Source organism: Humulus lupulus, chromosome 2 (genome assembly GCF_963169125.1).
Source record: "Humulus lupulus chromosome 2, drHumLupu1.1, whole genome shotgun sequence".
Taxonomy (NCBI): Eukaryota; Viridiplantae; Streptophyta; class Magnoliopsida; order Rosales; family Cannabaceae; genus Humulus; species Humulus lupulus.
Genome location: NC_084794.1, coordinates 290,838,335 through 290,859,476, shown reverse-complemented (window position 1 = coordinate 290,859,476; position 21,142 = coordinate 290,838,335). Strand labels below are relative to the sequence as shown.

The following is a 21,142-nucleotide window of genomic DNA, read 5'->3' as shown; positions in this document are numbered from 1 at the left end:
GGAGGAAGGGGTAAAACCGTAAATAAGTGAGAAAGAGGGTTTTGTGTGGGATAGGCGTGAGGAGGGTAGCCATGATGGGAGCCACTTGGTTTGGTTGTTGCATGGGAACATAATCGTTGCCCCCCTTAAAGCCATAATCACTGAAACAAAGAAAAGCCCTCAACTAACTTCTTTTCTCTTTTTTTTTTTACTTTGTCAAATTACATTTCTGTCCCTACCCAATTAACCCAATTGACCCAATTTGAATAGTTTCGAGATAAGTATATATTATATAGTCCCTTTTTGGCGGGTTCGGTTTCAAGTTTTATTACTCCCGCTTCCCAAACCCGAATCATACTTTTTTTCTTTTTTAAAAAGGCAATAATAATAATAATAATTAATAATATATATATATATATATATAATAATCTACTACCCTGAGTTTAGTGTATTTAACTTTTCTGGCTTTTACTTTACCCCAGTAAAAACACTAAAATTAAAAATCTGATTTTGTTAGAAACATTCACTCGAATTGGCATCAGTCATTACATTAACTTTATAAAAAAACAGAAAAAAAAATTCATATAAATAAAATAAAAAATTTTAACTTTTTCTATTTGTGAGAAAATGTATAGTACCATTAAGTTATAATACATATTTTTTTTATACATAATGCTATTATAAAGAGAAATGTAGTACAATTAGAGTATGTTTTTATTTTTATTTGGGGTTTTTTTTTGTATTTGAGGAGATGTGTGGTGGCATTAATTCAACTAAATTAATCATTAAATTTAATTTTAATAATTAAAAAATAATGCCATTATAATTGGGTTGACACAACTTGCACCAATTATGACTGGAGTCAATTTTATTCTTTTTTTTCATCCATTTTAATTAATTAAATATTTATAAATAATTTTTTTTACAGATTGACATTAATATTTTATTTTAAATTTAAATAATAAATCATTTTTCTTAAGTCATTCTTCTAATACATTTACTATATAACACTAGTAGATTATATTATCAATTGTAAAAAATAAACCAAAAGTATATCTTTTTCCATTTGTATTATTATTACTTTAGTTATAAATATATAATAGATAAGAAATGCAAACTTTATTAATATGATATATTGTACTTGATGAAAACTTTAAAAATGTAATAAAATTCTTTTATGATTTTAAAATTTTATGGAATCTTTATTTAGGAAAGATGTCAGAAGAGAAAATTAAAATAGCTGCCAAATAAAACTACATATATATATTTAATTGTATATATATATTTAATGTTGAAAATAAGTGGTTTATTCATAAACATTTTACATAAATGGACCAACTATGTGAGTAATATATTTTTGCTGACTCATGATTATGATAAAGCTAAGGTATGAAACTTAATAAAAATGTCAGGCTATAACATATGAAAACTCATAAATTTTCAATTTCAGTCAATATATAAGTCAGTATTTAATAGTGATAAATTAGACAAATGTGGAAGAGTGGTACATTTTTGATTAAGTCAGTATTTAATAGTGATTATTAGCACAAAAAAAAAAAAAATAGAGCAAAAAGGTACGTAGACTTTGATTATAATCTTAGTAAGAAAAATTTAAATTATAGTCTCTTGACTTTCGTTTTAGAAAATTCAAATGATAATCCTTATTAATTATATATATATATAATCTATCAAAACTACTTGTGGTCAAACTTTTTTTTAAAAAAAAACAAAAACAAGACCTTTTTACCTTTATTCTTATAAAACTAATGTAGTTTAATTAATTTTTTATTTTAAAAGTAGAATAATAAAAAAAATGTTATAAAAATGACAAAAAAATATATATAGCATATTTTATCCTTATTTTAATATAATTTATTATTATTTTTATTTTTTATAAAAAAAATGTCATATGTGATTTTAAAAATTATATAAAAACGGAAGAAAAATGACTTATTGAAAGGAGAAAAGACCTTTTAGCCCTTGTTTTATTAAAATAAGAAATGTAAATTAATAATAATAAATTTTATTAAAAATATATATGAGATTTTAGAAAATAGTTTTAAAATAGCTAAATTTTTATTAATTTGTTAAAACAAGGGTAAAAGTACTTAATTGATTTTTTTATAACCAAAATCAAGTAGGTCAAAATTTAGTATCATTAGAAAGAAAAAAAATAGGCTATCACTGGAATTTTTTAATACATAAGGTTAAATTTAGTATTTAGCTGAAACATGGGAGAGTAAAGCAGTGTTTTCTCAATCTTAGATCAATTTTTAATGGCTTATGTAAAATATATATATAAAAAATAAAATAGTCTCAAAACACCACTATAATAGATTAGCTAAAATACATATTTTTTTACATAGTGCTATAGTAAACTATCTATGTTTACATTTTACTATTTATTCTATAAATATTTTTTAAAATATCTGTCTCATATTTCTTATCTCTTCTCTCATAATATTTCATACTTGAAATGAATAAAATTATTTTAAAAAAATATAATATTTAAATAATCTAAATAAAAAGTAGAGAAGCGTACTTTAAAATAGAAAATTTGATGTATAATTTATTTCGAAAAAATAAAATAGAAAACACATTGGAAGTACTCTTAAAATACCTCTTTTCATCCTAAAGTATAAAAATGTAATCTTATTATAATTCCTAAAAAAAATTGCATAAAATTATAAAACAAATAAAAAACATCTAATTAAAAAAAATCCTAAAAACAGTTATATATATACATATTTATAATGAGTATTAATGGAGCTATAATAGTATCATTTTATGATTCATAAGTATTATACATTAATGAAAAAATTTAATTAACTTTATGGGCTTGATTAGTTTAATACATGAGTACTAGTATACATTGTTTAAAACAACATTATCAAAACATGAAAGTATTGACAACAATTATATATTATTTCTTTCATTATTACCTTGCATTAATAGCTGTAAAAAAATGAAATTAAATGCATTAATATATAAGTTGAAATTGGTGGGTAAATTTTGCTAGCACCTGCTTCATTAATAGACATCAATAGAACCTCAAGTTTGTAATAAATGAATATTACCTTTAGTAAAATAATTTTAGCTTGGATTTATTACATTTTATATATATATATAGAAAGTGGTGTACTTATTTACTCAAATCAAAATCATATATGGAGTCATGTACTCATCTTTTTAAATCCAAAGACAAGGGGAAAAACAAATATACTACATATTATTATGATCTGACTGAAAATAATCATATGAATTAGGATAACTTGAAAAATACTAACTTTTAAGATTATTTAACCCAAAATAGCCACTAAATACATTTAGTTTAATATTATTTATTTTTATAATCACATTTCTCATAATACCACTTAAAAAATACACTGTGTTGTGAGTGTTTGAGCAGAAAAAAATAATATAACAAGAATAAAAAGAAAAAATTTCAAAATATAGTTAGAAATGAGAGATGGTCACTTAAAATTGATACACTACTTAATTTTTACATATGAGGTCGATGTCATTGCAAATTAAGTTGGCTTTTTCCATTAATAGAGTTTTTTTTTCTCGAAGTTTTATCAGCCAAAACCAAGTTTGAAATTTTGTATATGCGGGATGAAAGTTAAAAAAATATATTTAAAAGGACATAAATGTAAAAATTTACAAAAAATATGACATAAGGACAAAATTTACATTAAAATGGGAGAGTAAATGCAAAAATTTACTTAAAATAGATTAAATAGTAAATATATATTATTATTATTATTAAATTCTTTCCATGTAGGTCCGTTTATGACTAGAAGTGTTCGACGAAAAAATTGTTAAAAGGTATCTTAATAATGGTTAATATGAATTAGATATAAGTTGGCAAAACTCAATAAAAAAAGCTAATATAGATCTTAACAATAAATTACATATATATTACTTAAATGAAAGCTAACCAAGCCATTAATGAGTAACACAATCTAGATTGAAAACTAAATAAGTATATCCACAAATATTGATGAGTTTGCCTTTTTTTAGATTAAAACATGCTATATCTTTGAAATTTTGATTTTAGTAAAAAAAAAATTATGAGTGGAAAGAATAGCAAAAAATATTTTTCTAAAATTTTATAAAAGTATAGAACATTCAAGCTTTAATTAATCTAACCTAGAAAAAAATCTCAAATTTTTTTAACTAGGTTAACAAAACTGTCTTATTAGGCGCCTAGAAATTTGGGGACTATTTTAGGGATCAAATTATAATATATATATATATATATTATATTTGGGGGATTGAAATTGTCAAATATCCAAAATAAAATAAAATGAGCTAGTGAATAAAGCTACAATATTGTTGCTAAGAGGCACATGATTGCAACTAACACTATATAAGCTGTCTAACCCATTGACACATAATAAAGATATGTGCACTAAAAATATGCACTCAAACATTAAACACAATGACGTGTGACTGTTTTTTAAAACAGTAAGTCCAAATTCTAATAAATGTGATTGATTAGGCTAAACTGTCACATCAATGTGATTGTCCCAATTTTTTGAGAATATTTTGAATGCACATATCATTATTGATTGAAATAATCTTGTCACTTTATAATAAAAAATAAGAATAATTGAAAAAATTACTCTTGTTTTTTGTTTTAAAAAAAAAAAAGAATAAAATCATTATGACCCGAAATAAGGGGTTTATGCCAACATGTGAAGCATTGGTCAAAACTGAATTTTCCTGTCCTAATATTTTGTTTTAATTGAAAAAAAAAACAAAGATGGAGTATCTTTTTATACTAAATCTAGCTAGATGTCCAAATAACCAAATAATTATGCCCCAATTCATATTTTATTTGAATTTCTTTACTTAAATATTATAAAATTAAATTAAATTAATAATAAAAAAAACAGAAAATTCAATCCTTTATTACTTAGAAACTTGGCAAACCAAAAATGATTTTGTCCAAAGAGTGACTAAAAAAAGGGAAAGAGTAGGATACACATGTTGGGATCCAAACCAATACGCAATCATCTCTTGCAATTCATGTGAATCCTAAATGTGTTTTCTTTACATCTTTGTATGCAAATTCTCAAAGACTAATAATGCATAGAGTAATCAACCGTGTGATGTGTTAGCTTTTTCAACAAATTACACACATCTAAGACGATTTCTACTATACTAAAAAAAATATTGCTAAGGATACCCAAGAATGGTTGATGCGAGAAATTGTTATCGATGTAATTTTGGTGCTGGACGCTCTATAAGAGCATCTCTAATAGAGTGCTATAAAAATGGTGTGTAACTATTTTATAGTCCATCTCTAATAGTAGTATAAAATATGTCAAATTTGACACATGCTAAAAGTTGTGTCAAATTTGACACAAAATATAACATGAGCCAAATTTGACCCACAATAAATATCACATTTTTAATTACTCTTTTACCACTCATTAATACAAATTATTAATTTTTTAATTTTTAATTTATCTTTTAATGAAAAAAATTTATTGTTTTGTATATTTTTATTAAACATTAATAGTTATATTGATTTTTTTTTAGCTAGTTTGCACATTGTGTATTGGAGTACCCAATACTCGAAATCCGAAATCACCCCAAAATTAAAAATTTCGGAGCGAGTTCGGTATCATATTTTCCCACTTGAAACACGCAAAACTCGAACTCGATGCACCCGAAACTCAAAAAACCGACTCAAGTGCACCCATAGTAAAAAGTAGATCAAATATATTATTGACACATATTTTTAGTCAAATTTAACATAAATTATACACCATCCATTGGAGATGGTCTAAGATGTCCAATCATATAGTAATATTGTATATTAGTCTTTGCCATTAACATTAATCTTGTGAAGCTTTTTATTCTTCTGAAAAATTCTCACGACCAAAATGAAAGATATAGAAGAATCATCTCATGTCAATCTCATCACATGTACTAAAATCACAAAATGTGTTCGTACTCACTCACATCACATGTGCCATATATGTTTAGTTTCAATTCAAGTTTATTTTGTGTTTGAATACATGAGTAGAGTAGTCCAACTTATGGACTCTTCAACTAACTTTAACAATATACATTCTCAGGGCTCACATGTCTCTGTGGACTCTACCTGAAAAATAATTTTAGGTACACAAATATTATCATCAACTCCATATAAATTAATACTAAGTATTTCTTTTTTTTAGAATAAATTTAATTAAAGAGTATAGTTGGAGAGACTTACAAAAATTAATTACATCTTACATTATATTATCAGAAAACATATATAAAAAAATGAATATACTATTTTGGCCTTTTGTTTTTTTTTAATACGCGACCGGTCCATGTATTTTGTTAAATGACAATTCGGACCCTATGTTTTACAAAATAGATCAAAAATAATACCCTAGACCCGATTTTAGTCAAAATATTTTCAATTATAATATAAATTCTCGGGTCGTTAGTGATGCGATGGGTTCAGAGAAGCAAAGAAAGTGGTCAATGAGCTAAGAATGAAATATTATATTTGAATTTTTTTTACCGAAATTTGGTATAAGAAATTACATTGATTAATTTTGTAAAACACAGAAACTAATTTGTCATTTAACAAAATACAAAAACTAGTCAAACTCATATTTTCCTATATAAAAATTGGTAATAAAAGATGTATTTAAGAAAATTAAATTGAAACTTTGAATAAAAATAAATCCATGTGAAACTTGATTACTTATATTAGATAATATATAATGTATATATAGGGTCCTACTTCCCTACCCACATGATTGAAATGTAACATTGTTCTTAGTCACACATAAGTTTTAAAGCTGGGAACCAATGAAAAAGCACTTTCAATTCAAGCTGCCATTCCATTCCAATCCAACCGAACAAGCCCTTAATTATTTTTATTTATTAATTTTAAAAAATAATTATTTATATTTATATCATTAAAACAGGCTGGAAACAAAAGTTTCCTTGAAGCTCAATGGTTGAAATTTGTTCAAGGGAGCAGTCAATGCCTTAAGCCGTGATTGGCGCCTGGGAATGTCATTCCCTTTCCCACCTTATTATTAAAAATAAATTAAAAATTAAAAATTAAAAATTAAAATTATTTTTTATTTTTTTCTTCATTTTTATTTTTATTTTTCATTGCTTGACGCAAAATCAGCGGAAAACAATGGTCTCACCTCCATAACGGTCACGCCTACGTGGCAAGATAAGGGTGTTAATGTGGGTCCCACAGTAAAACAGTAAAAAAAAAAAGAACAGGCACATGAGTGGTCGAGCGATGCACGTGCACGGGAAGAGAAGAAGACGGTTAAAATATCAGTTGAGAGGAGAGGTTAGTTAGTAGTGGAAGGAAGGGGTTTGTTTGGTTGTTGGGTTATAAGTGAACCTAACCAGAGTAAAAAAAAAAAAAATTAAAAAAAAAAGAGTTATTTTTAATAAAGAAGGAAAAAGTTGGATAACTGTAAACGGCGTTAAGTTTAATAACGTGATACAAACAAACAAACAAGTCTATAAAAACTGCCGTATTGTGGGAGCAGCTTCATTCTACGACTGCACTACTACTACTACTGCTACTAACTAGTGTTTTCTCTCTTTCTTTTTTCAACACTCTTCTCTAGAGAGAGAGAGAAAGACTCGTACTGTTGAGAGAGAAAGAAGAGGTTAATGGCGGTGTCTCGGAGATGGGTTTGTGTTTCGGTTGCTGTTCTTCTCATGTTCTGTTTCGCCGGAGTAATGGCCAGAGTTCGCATGGATTCGAGGTTTACTTCTCCTTCTCTGAAAATCAAAAACCAGAGACTCTTCTTCTGAGAATTTCATAAACCCTTTTGAATTCTGAGTTTTCGTCTTTTTATTTTGGTTGTGGAGTTGAGCTGCATTTTTGTGTTCGTTATTCGGTTATGGAGTTGAGCTGATCGGAGCTGCATTTTTTTTTGGTTTTGTTTTCTTTCCTATTATATTCACTGAGATGCCATTAATGGCGATTTTCTTCGAACTCTGAAACTCCCACGCTCTTGCTTTAATTGTCTTATCTCAACTCCATTACTGCTCTTAAATTGTTTCACATTACTAACTTCAATTTTCTTATTTATTATTTTTTTTTTCTTATTCTTTTGTTTCAGAGATGAAGGAACAGAGGAGTTGCAGAGCTCGAGTAACTCAACAATGGCTGCCAGGTCTGTCACACTACCTAACCGAAAACACTCACCGGCATTAATTAAATTCCTTCATTTATTACATTTCTTTTTCGAAAATCGATCTGGACCGTCAAATCTTTCTCCCTCGTAAGAATGTTGACCGTCAGATTATTCCGTCTTAAAAACATTTCCCTCCCGATTCTGCCAAACCGTAAACGAGAATCCCAACCGTTTAGATCTGGATCTTCAGATCTACACCGTTTATTCCGTTATGTTTTGTTTCTTCGGATTCCTCCAAATGCCTTCGTAACTCATAAACCACCTCGTAGCTCTCACCCAAAAAAAAAAAAACCACCGACCCTTCTTTATTTCCCCAAACTACCCCTAAACTATCAGAACAAAAAGGAAAAATCATGGTGGGCAGTTCCGTCATTTCACCTTTACCACGACGAGTCGCCTCTAGAAACGGCTTTTTTTAACGGTTTTACTGACAGTGACTGCTTTTTGGTGCCTCGAGCACTGTACACACAGACACTCCTCGCTATACTTAGTACTCGTTTGCGTACTCTCTTTATCTAGCCGACACGTGTACACATTCCATTTGCTCATTTCCGTACTCCCTTTGAGCCCAACAATGGTCGAGTAAATAGTATTATTAAAAAATAAATAAAAATGGTGGAAGGATTAATTATGGCTTTATTTTACTCCATAAAATTTTGTAATAATGAAAAAAAAAATCGAGTAATGGGTTTTGAATTTTACTGATTTGTCGGTTGTATTTTTTTTAATTTTGTTTTGGGACAGAGGTTCTGGTAAGGATGAGGAAGCTGTCAATCATGAACATGCAGTGGAAAACCCAGATGAAGTTGCTTCCATGGTTGAAATGTGGGTTATCTTCTTCACATTCTCTCCTTAATTATGTGTATAATATATATATGTATAGATATCAATCAATGTATAGTACGTGTTTTTTTAGTATAGTATAGCAGAATTATTGTAATTTGAACTAATTCTCTGAATCCAACTGCAATCACTAATGGGGGTTTTAATGGTGGGTGGGGTAGTTCATTCAAGCCCATACTAAGCTTCTTAAGAATTATGTATGCTTTGAATAAATAAAATGTGAACCACTCCCTCAACTGACCCAATTCTGAAAAACCCACCTGCTATCCTATATTTGTCAAACCTTTTGGGGAGGTTACATGTATTTTGATGATATTTTGGTTTTGTTTTGGCCATTATAGGTCTTGTCTTTTTTTATCATTACGCTTCCTGTGGTTTTCTCTCCAAAGAGATAAAATGTTGGGGGAAGAATCTTTTATTAGATATAGATGGTCCTCTGCTCTTGTATAACTTGTCAGTACTTGCATAAATCTATGTTTAGGGGATATAAATTTTCTAACTGTCACTTTTTCTGAACCATTTTCTTAAGCTCTGTTAGTTCTTTATTTGGTATATATGAATCTTTATGTGCCCAGACAAATGAATGACTGTGACATTAAACAGAGCTCTTAGTGGGTGTGAATGATTTTGGTGAAAAGGGTTTTTCAAATAAAGATGATTTGGTCTTTTTTTCATGTGCTGGTAACATGCAAAGGAAAAAGAAAGAATTGGTTGACGCTACCCTTCTTTAGTCCTCTTTTGTTATTAAATTATTATTTTTTTAATTGGAAGAGACATTGCTATTTTGTAAAGTGCTCATGTAAATGATCTGTACAAGGACCTGTGGTTTTGATAGAATATCTTGCATAGTGTTAAAAGTAATTGATTTAGGGTAAATGTAACTGTATGTCAAAATTAGTCCTTTAACGGAATTCTATCCGTTACTTTGGAAGGATTCATTTTTTTTGTATTTCTGTTGTCACAAATGGACAAAAAGAGTTAATTGTAGTTTTCCTGGAAAAGGCCACCTATTGTGTTTGGCCTAAGGTTAATGAAAGAAAATAGGAAAGAGGTAGCAGTACACCACCGACACCCTCACCAACTACGAAATTCACTCTTACCACAAATTTGTAGTGTAACAGTAAATGTACATACTTGGTTGACATTTTTTGTAATGACACTATTATGTTCTGAGTTTTTTTTTATTAAGGTGTCGAAAAAAAGAAATTGAACTTTTTATTTGTGTGCGACAATAATGATGACAAAAAATAAAACTATGGTTTGGTTCACAGGGAAATTCGCAACAGTACTGAGAGGAGAAAGCTTGGATTCTTCTCATGTGGAACTGGGAACCCAATTGATGACTGCTGGCGCTGTGACCCCAACTGGCAAAAGAACCGCAAGCGTTTAGCTGACTGTAGCATTGGTTTTGGTAAAAACGCCATTGGTGGTCGTGATGGTCGCTTCTATGTGGTCACTGATCCCAAGGACGATGACCCTGTTAACCCAAAGCCCGGAACTCTTCGTCATGCTGTTATCCAGGAAGAGCCTCTGTGGATTGTATTCAAGAGAGACATGGTTATCCAGTTAAAGCAGGAGCTCATCATGAACAGCTTCAAAACTATTGATGGTCGTGGTGTCAATGTCCACATTGCTAATGGAGCCTGCATCACCGTTCAATTTGTCACCAACATCATTATTCATGGTCTCCACATCCATGACTGCAAGCCCACTGGCAACGCCATGGTTAGGAGCTCGCCCTCTCATTTTGGGTGGCGAACAATTTCTGATGGTGATGCCGTCTCAATTTTTGGATCAAGCCACATTTGGGTTGATCACAATTCACTTTCTAACTGTGCCGATGGTCTCGTCGATGCTGTCATGGGCTCGACTGCCATTACCATTTCCAACAACCACTTCACCCACCACAATGAGGTGCGTTTATCATTCACACTACATTTCTCATCTCCTTTAACAGTCCATTTATCTTTTGAGGGTACGACATTGACATTTGTGTGAATTGGAAAACAGGTTATGCTGTTGGGACATAGTGATTCATACACAAAAGACAAGTTGATGCAAGTTACCATTGCCTACAACCATTTTGGAGAAGGTCTTATCCAGAGAATGCCAAGGTATTAAAAGGGCTCTCCTATATCTTATCTTAGCTGAGTAATTAATGTTTTAATGTTCTTCTGCTAATAAAACAAATCATCAAATAATGGCAGATGTAGGCACGGATATTTCCATGTGGTGAACAATGACTACACTCATTGGGAGATGTATGCCATTGGTGGAAGTGCAGATCCCACCATTAATAGCCAGGGTAACAGATACGCTGCTCCAACTAACCGTTTTGCAAAAGAGGTATAATAAATACAATTCCAATTCTATTTTACCAATCAGCTTTTTACATATGCTTCTTCACAATAACAAGGTTTTTTTAACATAAATTAAATTTCCCTGGTCAGGTGACAAAGAGGGTGGAGACATCTGCTGGTGTCTGGAAAAACTGGAATTGGAGGTCAGAGGGAGATCTGCTATTGAATGGTGCCTACTTCACCCCATCTGGCGCAGGAGCCGCGAATAGCTATGCTAGAGCCTCAAGCTTGGGAGCCAAGTCCTCATCTATGGTTGGAACCATTACTTCCAATGCTGGTGCACTTCCTTGTCGCAGAGGTCATCAATGCTAGTAGTATATGAGTATTGAGTCTTCTATTAAATGGCCAAAAGAAAAAGGGCATTTTTTTCTTCTTCTTTTCATTTGATCTTTTTTTTTTTTTCTTTCCCTTATAATTTTACAATTATATAGCATTTACCCCTTTCCCCATATCATATCCATATCTCTTACCTTTTAAACACCCCAAAAAAAAACCAAAAGAAAAAAGAAAGCATTTACCATATCCCACCCATTGTTTTGTCTCCATTCTTAAATGTTTGGCATATTTTGACAAGTGTACATTATGTAACACATGTCAATACTATCATATTATCCCATTGTATTGCCAGTTTGTGTATCTGTTACTGCCCAACCTCGGCCTACTTCAACCAAAAAATACAATCACATTTTAGGAGTAGGCGCGGAAGCGTTGTTCCCTTTGTTCTTCCTTTTGTTCATCTTTTTCTTTCTTTCTTCCTAAGCTTCCTTCTAAAGTCCAAACCAACTGTGTGTCCCTTTCCCCCCCAAATTCAAAACCCATCTTTATTTCTTTTCCGGTTTATAGGATTTGAATGATTTTGTGATTTTTACTTTTTTTTTTTTTTGGTCTTGCTTTGAAATTGTCCAGTCATACAAAGCAATAGTATGAATGTCAAAGTTGAGTCGTACAAGACTTTGTTACAGAATGATGCATAGCAATAGCAAGTGATGCCTCTCTTTTTTTATTTTTTATTTTTACCTTTATTTACTTTATTTTTCTTTGGCAATGAAAGTAATATTTTTTTTAACTTTTTTTTTTGGTTGTGGAATAGCTTAGCTTTTTTTATGATTACCCTCATTTGTCAATGTTTGTCCCTATGCCATCAACTCAAGCACACTTCATCAACTCAAGCACATGACATCGAGTCATTACTCATTAACTCACTAACACCAACAACATCATCACACCTTTATTACCCCCACCAAACAATACATTATACTAATAACTATTTACCAAAGCAAAAATTAAAGAGAAAACAAAAGTTGTGTATACTAATGGAGTTTTGTCTTTAAACTTTATAATATCAGCACAATCTCAATTAAGATTTGGTTAATGAGATCGTTAGTAAAATCTTACTTGTATTTATCCCAAATGGGCCAATAATACCCCCTTCCTTGATTTGAGTTGTCATAGAAAGAGAAGAGGGGAAAATGGTCATAATAAATAGAGCAAGAAAAAGTGAGCAATGGCAGATACAAATGTAGCCGAAAAGGCTAACAGAACAGATAGCAATGTTTGTAGCCTTTAAAGAGCATAGCAGAGCAGAGGGCGAGGGCCATACCAACTCAACTCTGCATCATCTGAGCAAGAATTAAATGATGCTCACGTCTCTGCCTCCCAACACCTCGTTGGCATTTATGTGAAGTGAATGGCCACCAAAACCCCAATTGGATAATAATAATATTATGGTCATGCACTCTTCTTTCACATGTCACCACCACCACCACCACCATCAACATTGAACAACATCAATCAAATAACATCTCATTCTCAATTGTAGTCTTCTTAATCTAATACCCAACAGCAACCTTGTTAATATCATATAACACACAATCAAAAACAATATCCTTCTCTTAAAAAGAATCTTAACTCATTTTCTAAGTAACTATCAAGAAAAAGTTGGGAAGAAAACATATTAACATATCAGTACTGTTCTTTTATTCACGTGAGAAAGGACCCCATTTGGGAATGCCATGTGAGGAGTTTCATGTGTTCATTGGGACCATTCTTTCCATCTCTGTTTGGCCAACTTGCACATGCTTGTATGGCCATGTTATGTTATGTTATTTTTTAGCCTCAATTTTTATCCCCATTTAGAGTTAAATTTTCATTAATTAGTTGCTTAACTTTCATTTAATGACTTAAAGTCGTTATCTATAAATATACACATACAAATAAGAGAATTGCTAAGAGATATTATTGGTGCCTAACACCACAAGAATGTAACATACTACTATTGACGTAATTCAATATTGAGTCCTATACATTTGAATTTTATAAATATTATGAGATATCGCTAAACAACCATAGGGTGTCACCTCATGTGGTGTTGAACACCTTAAGTTGTCAAATAGCAACACTTCACAAATAATGTCAAAATATAAGATTTACTTCTCTCATTTTCCTTTGGTAAGAAATAAATGCATGTAGATGTAGCTATGGCTCACATCACACGCATAAGCAAGCATTAATCAAGAATGAAATTTTGTTTCATAGTGTTAATGAATAAAGGGCAATACTATTAATAGCTAATACCAACAAGATTTGAGGCTACTAATTGTTTATCTGTAGAGTCTTAATAATGATAATTACTTCTATGTTCAACAGAGTTTCATATGATGAATAAAAAAAAAAAGGAATTCGGTGCATTGATTTGTTAACTATTGCTTTTATATTTTAAATTATATATATAAAAAAAATTAAGTGTTTGATTTAGTAGGTGGGTTTCAATTTTTAAAAAATTGATTGCTGCAAAACAGGCACTTCTCAATCTCAAGTGCACTTCATTTCATGTGTTTGGGTTCAGAGATTTAATAGTTTTCTCACAACAACAACCTAACTAACTCTAGGGGGTGGCCCAAGACAACACAACAAGTCAGTACCCTTTATTAAATGGTTTCTGATGACACCTTTTTTTTTTTAAATAAAAAGAAAAGTTTAATTTTAATTTTTTATTCAAGAAGCTCGAATCGAACAACCCAATGTACTCTGTTCTAATTTTTAATAAGAATGCATATATTATGGGTTTGTTACGTGCTTATACAGATACTCATTTCTCACTACTTATAACTAGCAAAAAAAGAGAGATTAGGTTCAAAGATTAGATCCTTGTCTAGTATCATTTGGCTAATTTTTTTTACAAGTTACTTCATTTCTCACTCTTATGGGCCGCTATATTACTTGGAATCAAGATCATTTGTCAAATTAGTGTTTCACTTACTATGTCAAACAAATCTAATTGTGACACCTCATATTTAAAACTAACTTGTTCCGAAAGAATGAGTGGCAATTTTTTTATGAATGAAATATTAAATATGAGATGTCACGATTAGACTAGTTTGACATAATATGAAATACACTAATTTAATAGGGGTGTATTAGGTAGTATGTGATAGGCCAGTATAGTCAAAGGTTAATTACAAAAATACCCTTAGTTTAAGTACAATGTTTGATGTATTTTTGGTTATTAAAAATAACTAACCTTTGGACTATTTGGTATGCATGATTCGATTAGATTGGAATGTAATGGGTATGATTGAGATAAATTTAATATGTTTTGGTATTCTATTTGACTGGATATATATTATAATTTATAAATGGGATATTCACGTCATAAATACCTAATTTTATACAACTGTTGCACTTAAATAGAAAAAAAAAATTGGCATAAAATATTTCTTTTTATTAATGATCAATAATAACTAATTAAGTTGTAACAAAAAACAGACGAAAAATATATTTATTTATTTAACTACGAGTGATGCATGAACTTAGATTTTTATATAGTTAAAATCCTTTTATATAAAATATTTTACTTTATTTTTTATTGATTTTAATTTAGATAAAATAAAAAATATATACTTAGGTTCATTTGGATAAGTATGTGAGATTTACCATTTTTGAGTGCTTTTAGTTGAAATAAATAATTTCACACATAATACTATTTGGGTGCATAGATTATTTATTCTAGGACCAAACATAGAAGAATGAAAAATCCCGAATCCATGCACCAAATAGACCAATATGGATTATAAATCGAAATTATATTTGCCTCTTTATTTAACTTGGTCAAAATTAAAATTCATTTTGTTTTTCTAAAATGACAAAAATACCCCTTACTCAAACACAACGAAGTAACTTCAAGGTGAAGATAAGATTTTCTATACCGACTGTTTTCCCCTTTCATCGATACCCATTTAATTTTTTTTTTTGGGTTATATTTATTTGGATACAAGTTCGAAACAGGAATAATATTGTTTATATGTCAATTTTGTCAAACCCAAATAAAATTTGTACTTATTCACTATTTCAAAAGGCCCCCTATGTTTATTGTTATTATTATGATCTGTAATAATAGAGATTTATTTAGCATTACACCTAAACCCAACAAAAAAAATTTCTTGTAATTATTCCTTGGAATATTGGCCATTGAAGCTAAAGATATAGTTGGATAATGTTAGGGATTGATTTTCAACACAACATGTGTGCCAGCCTATGACTACTGTGTGTGTGTGTGTAAACTTTCCTGGCATCAACTTCTTCACAAAGAGCAGAGTACACATCTTGTTGTATTCCCTACTCTGCAACATTTTTTTTCTTTCTTTCTTTCTTTGATTGACAGGTACATATGTATTGTTGAAGAGAACTGAACTTAGATATAAAGAAGCATTAATATTTCATCCCAATGCCTCACAGCTCATTATAGTCACTTTATTTGTTTTTTTCTTTCTTGTAAAGTAAACTAGTAAAGTAGAAATTGTGGAATAAATGAGCTATTGCATTTGTCAACACGTTTGCTTGTCCCGGCCATGAGTTGCATACCATTTGCACCAACAGTGAGTGAATATCCAGAATCGGCAGCTCTAAACTCAGTCAACAACATAGTAGCCCACCGTCCTTGTGGGGACATGGACAACTCAGTGGTCACTCAACACTCTTAGCTTGGAAGTTTGAGGCAATGCCCTTTCAAACCAACTTAATATCATTCCAAGCTCACTGTTGATAACTTTGACCAAATTAAATAACATTTAAAAGGGTTCTCGCTCTTGGACTACCAGTTGTCTAAATCTCCGAGGCATATCTCTATCTCATGTAGGTTGCAATGTTTTAAAGCAACATATAGATAAACCATGCATGGCCTTAGCTACACAATGAGCTTAGTTGCAAAACCCATCTAAACTTGTCTTTTATTAGTTAATATGTGATGTCAAACACTGATGGCTCGGTGGCCATGTTCAGTCATGTAAAGATGGTTCATCATCACCCTTGATCAGCAGTATTTAGTGTCTAAGACTCCAGTTAATTGATAAAAGAAATACCATCTGTATGAAAACAAAAACATTCTTTTTCTTTTGTCCAAATTTTGTATAGCAGAGCAGGAAAAAAAGTAGATGATTAACTAAATTGTCTTCTTGCATTTCAAAAATATCATTACCTTTTGAGAGGTAGAGCTTGCAACTATTTTGAGGCAGATAAGGGTGTTAAACCATTCAGATAGTGGTGTCAGAATGAAATGTGTAACCAGCTTCTGCAAAATGAGACTTCACCAGTGCAAGTGCCCTGGAACGGTGAGATATTTTGTTTTTTTCTTCCTTTGGCATTTCAGCATAACTACAATAAAAACAGAACACAAAATTCAAACGTGATTTACTGACTTTGGACCACCCACCATGTCAAACAGAATATTTCATTAGGAGGGCAAACCTACGTTTGCTCATAACCATCAGGCTGGAAAATAGGATCCCATCCAAAATCAGTTGGTCCCCTCGGAGGAACAATCTTACCCTGAGATGATCAGATAGGACATTAGTGCTATTGATGAGAATGTCAGGCATCCTGTAGTAAACTATCTACTAAACCAGACATTTTTTCATCATTCAAGATATTTGCAGATACAAAAGATAAAATCCAATGACTATAAGAGAGACAGAATAACTTAAATAAATGAAGCCAATATTGTCAAGTGTCTAGAAGAGAGTGTGTGAGATGATCATGAAAAAGCATATTTAGTAGCAGAACATTCTTGCTTGGAAGAATAATTACATAACAAGCTAGATAAATCATCACACTCAAATGTACTAAGGACTTGTGCACCAAGAGTCATCTTTCTACAATGACATAATTGAGATCAAGGATACAGAATCAGGCAAAGACAACTGGGGTATAAGAGAAGGGGCAGTCCTGATTGTCTAGTCTACATTGTATCTTGAAAAGAAAAATCATGTCAATCATCACATATAGGTGAATTGCATGCATACATTTTATAGTGTTTATGAACATGTATACTGGCTGGGATATGGGACATCAGATAACTAGCGATCTTGAATGTCATCTCTTCTGATTCTGTCACTTTCAGAGAAGTTTTCCAATTTTGTACAATACAATATGGTTTCGACTAGGAGAAAATTATGAACATTTTCAAGATATCTTTATTGTTTTTAGTTCACACAAAACAAAAGACTGAAAAACATAACACGAATTTTTCTTCCACTCGTGCTAAAGTTTCTCTTCAACATAGGGAGAGTTATGAGAGCATAGAGCAAGTTGACCAGCATTAACAGAAGTAGCAAAAAAAATATGTTCTTCTAATGTTACTCGATTTTTTTTTTGTCTAACCAGACTAAGCTGAAAATAACAATAAAAGAAAATGCTTTTCATTTTTTTTTCTAATATTTTTCATATCTTATTTTGAGCAACTAAAAGTGGTTTATATATTTTACTCTAAAAGGATGAATTAGTAAACCAGAAATTACATAAACTGGCCTTTTACAACTGAACGTTGTTGATATCAATTGTCTATGTCGAAGGTTTCAGTATGAAACATTCAAAAGAAAAAGGGACAGAAGAATTAACAAAATTCGCCAATGACTATTCCAATTAGAAAAAAGAATTGTAAGCCACCTACCGGAGTTTTACCCAGAAATGTAATGGGTTCAGCTTTGGGTCCAAGAGCAAGGGAAAAAACACATAACGCATAAGCTGATTTATCCTCGTACGCCATCAACAAATTGTTGAGACCTGGAAGGGGATATACAAAAAATGTCATTAACATTTTTCAACCCAAGTAAAATATTAAAAGGAGGACTGAAGAAACAGAGGAGAAAGGCTAGGCAACTTCAACCTGCATGGCCTATCTTTTCCAAGAACCACTTGCTGCATAACATGAAACACATCATTAAATAATCATCATTGCATAACCAAGACTCTCAAGACTACACTACTAAAAGAATATTAGAATGTCAGATAAATGCTAAAAACCAAAAATATATACATGTATAAAAAAAAATCTGTAAATAGTCTATAACAAATGAATAGAAAAAATATCTCAATATATGATGATTACAAGTACAACCTCAAAAAGCTCTTTAACACTGATGCTTTCTTTTCCATTACATACTCAAGCAATTGATTCATGTCCAAGCACGGTTACATCTTAACATTGAACGGTAAAAGATGAAAAATGAAGGTCATGAACTAAAAGAAGAAATCACAGCTTTCTAATCATTTGTTGCACAATTAGAAGAATTTACAACTGATAGTTTGACACCTACCAAAAGTAGTTAGCGTGTGCACACAATTGAAAGTAACTGTATGTGCTGATAAGTATTGCCATGGAAATAAAAATTAAGTCCATGGAAAAAGTAGATCGTTTTACCATAAACAATCCACAAGTCCTACAAGTTGATGAGGGATACTTCGGAAACAAAAAATGACATTTTCTATTTTCCTACATCTCACATGCTGCAATTCTTGTGATCCCATTGCCAGTGGACAGCATATATCAGGAAAGAACGAAAAACTCTGTAGACAGTCCAACTCAATTATGATAGAGCATTGGAGACACAAGTGGTCATCAGGCAGAAACAATGCCGGGTAAAATATATGAACTAATAATAAGTATACCATAAAATTCCATACAGAGCTTAATTTTAAAGAGAAAATGCCCACTTCAATAGCCAGTATAGACTTCAACACAAGCTTAACAATGTCCAATTTAAGCTCCATATGGGAACAAATATTATAAACCAAACAGACAGCAAATTTTACTGATAAAAACCAAAAATAAGTTTTCTTTATGATAAAGCTGAGGTACAAAAATCATACCCAATTGATTATTTTTCTCAAAATAAAAAATGCCATGATCACCAAGTAGAAATTGGAAGCAACTTCAACAATAGACATGTTTTCTATAATAACTTAACCAATCAAGTGGAGACTTTTCATTTGAATGCCATCAGTCCCTACTCAATAATCATTCTCGAGAAAGTAACAACAAATTGAAGGGAAAAACAAAACCTTGTGGATGAACACATAATAATCTCAACTCAAGAGAGAGTATAAGATAATGAGTGAAGTAACTTACATGTACGGCCCTGCATGAGTTTGAATCCGAGGGTTAATTCAAAATACCCATAAATAAACAAATACAAATTCAAATAATAAAAAAAAAACTTGTAACAGAGATGGAGAAAGTAAAGATACCAGGAAGACCCTTAAGGGCATTGAAGCAGAGGCAAGTATCTTCAACCAGCACTGGCCCATTCACCTTTCAAAACAATAAATCCACCAAAAACTCACTATATGTACACAACTATATATAAATATTATATATATATATATATAGAGAGAGAGAGAGAGGGAGAGAGAATGGAACCTGAACGGCAGCCAAACGAGCCTTTTCTTTGGAGATATCTTCAGGCTCGCCTTGCAACTCGGGTACTGCAAAAAAGAAAAAGCTTAGCCGATCAGATAGAGAAGGAGTGTGAGAAGAATAGAGAGGAGAGTTAGGGCAGGGCATACGATCGAGCTTCAAAGAGTTAAAGGGAATGGAGTTGCCCAAAATGGCGCGAACTTCTTCGAGCTTCTTGGCGTTTCCCGTGACGAAGGTCACCGGCCGTGAGAGTAACAAACCACCACCCAATCCGCCGCCGGCCGCCGCCATTTATCCCGGCTTTTTTTTTTTTTTCGCTACTCAGTTTTTCTTTTAAGAAGAGAAAATTTCTTAAGAATAAGTAAAAAATAAATAAATAGTTATAATTTAAATTCTCGCCAACACTTGATCACGTTTTGATAAATATAATGTTTTTGTTTAATGGATTAAAATGTTATTTTATTGAAACAAATCAATTTATGGTAAATTTTGTAATAATGTTTCATTGTAATTAGATATACGTCTTATATCTTTTACATTAAATTTTCATCCAAATAATGTAATAACATAAGGGTTATTAGGTAATCAAATTATTTTTAAAAAAATAACATTTTTTTTAAATTTTGTTTCGATACCGTTTTTTCTATTAATTTTTAAAATTAAAAACATAATAAAATTCAACAAAGTTGTAGGAAGAATGTGATCAAAAAGTATTTTGTTGTCTTTTTGTTCTTAACAAAATATAAAATAGAGTTTATATTACATGTTGTGTTTTGTCTCATTACTTGTTTGGACCCTGTGTTGTGACAAATTATTTTTTGGACCTTATGTTTTGTAAAATAGTTCAAATAGAACTCTAAACTCGATATAGGGTCCAAAAATGAATTTTTTAAAGCACAGAGTCCAAATAAGTAATCAGAAAAAACACATGATTCAAAAATATATAAACCCTATAAAATACCATTGATATATAACATCAATTACAAGTTCAAGATACTTGGAGAAAATATTCTAAAGTAAATTTATTATAGTTGTAAGTGTATTTTACATACATTGTCTCCTAGGGTTTCGTGCCGCCATGG

At 30.8% G+C, this 21,142-nt stretch overlaps 2 protein-coding genes across 6 annotated transcripts; one reads left to right on the top strand and one right to left on the bottom strand.

The window, feature by feature from the left end:
* Positions 1-7,516: 7,516 nt before the first annotated feature.
* LOC133819754 (probable pectate lyase 8) lies at positions 7,517-12,374 on the top strand. Its single transcript, XM_062253085.1, has 7 exons — positions 7,517-7,733; positions 8,094-8,147; positions 8,913-8,993; positions 10,283-10,925; positions 11,022-11,125; positions 11,219-11,357; positions 11,462-12,374. The coding sequence occupies exons 1-7, from the start codon at positions 7,639-7,641 to the stop codon at positions 11,681-11,683; spliced, it is 1,338 nt and encodes a 445-aa protein (XP_062109069.1). The 5' UTR covers positions 7,517-7,638; the 3' UTR covers positions 11,684-12,374.
* A 3,687-nt stretch (positions 12,375-16,061) lies between these two features.
* LOC133819753 (inosine triphosphate pyrophosphatase) lies at positions 16,062-20,412 on the bottom strand. Of its 5 annotated transcripts, XM_062253084.1 has the most exons (8): positions 20,210-20,412; positions 20,064-20,128; positions 19,892-19,955; positions 19,773-19,782; positions 18,531-18,562; positions 18,315-18,427; positions 17,118-17,194; positions 16,567-17,020 (listed from the first exon to the last, which is right to left on the bottom strand). In XM_062253084.1, the coding sequence occupies exons 1-8, from the start codon at positions 20,349-20,351 to the stop codon at positions 16,900-16,902; spliced, it is 624 nt and encodes a 207-aa protein (XP_062109068.1). In that variant the 5' UTR covers positions 20,352-20,412; the 3' UTR covers positions 16,567-16,899. The 5 variants fall into 5 exon arrangements, 2 of the variants coding, with proteins under 2 accessions (XP_062109068.1, XP_062109067.1); XR_009886448.1 differs by lacking the exons at positions 19,773-19,782; positions 19,892-19,955; positions 20,064-20,128; positions 20,210-20,412 and adding exons at positions 16,062-16,350; positions 16,382-16,405; positions 19,065-19,761 and having other exon boundaries at positions 16,845-17,020; XR_009886446.1 differs by lacking the exons at positions 19,773-19,782; positions 19,892-19,955; positions 20,064-20,128; positions 20,210-20,412 and adding exons at positions 16,062-16,405; positions 19,065-19,761 and having other exon boundaries at positions 16,845-17,020.
* Positions 20,413-21,142: the final 730 nt, after the last annotated feature.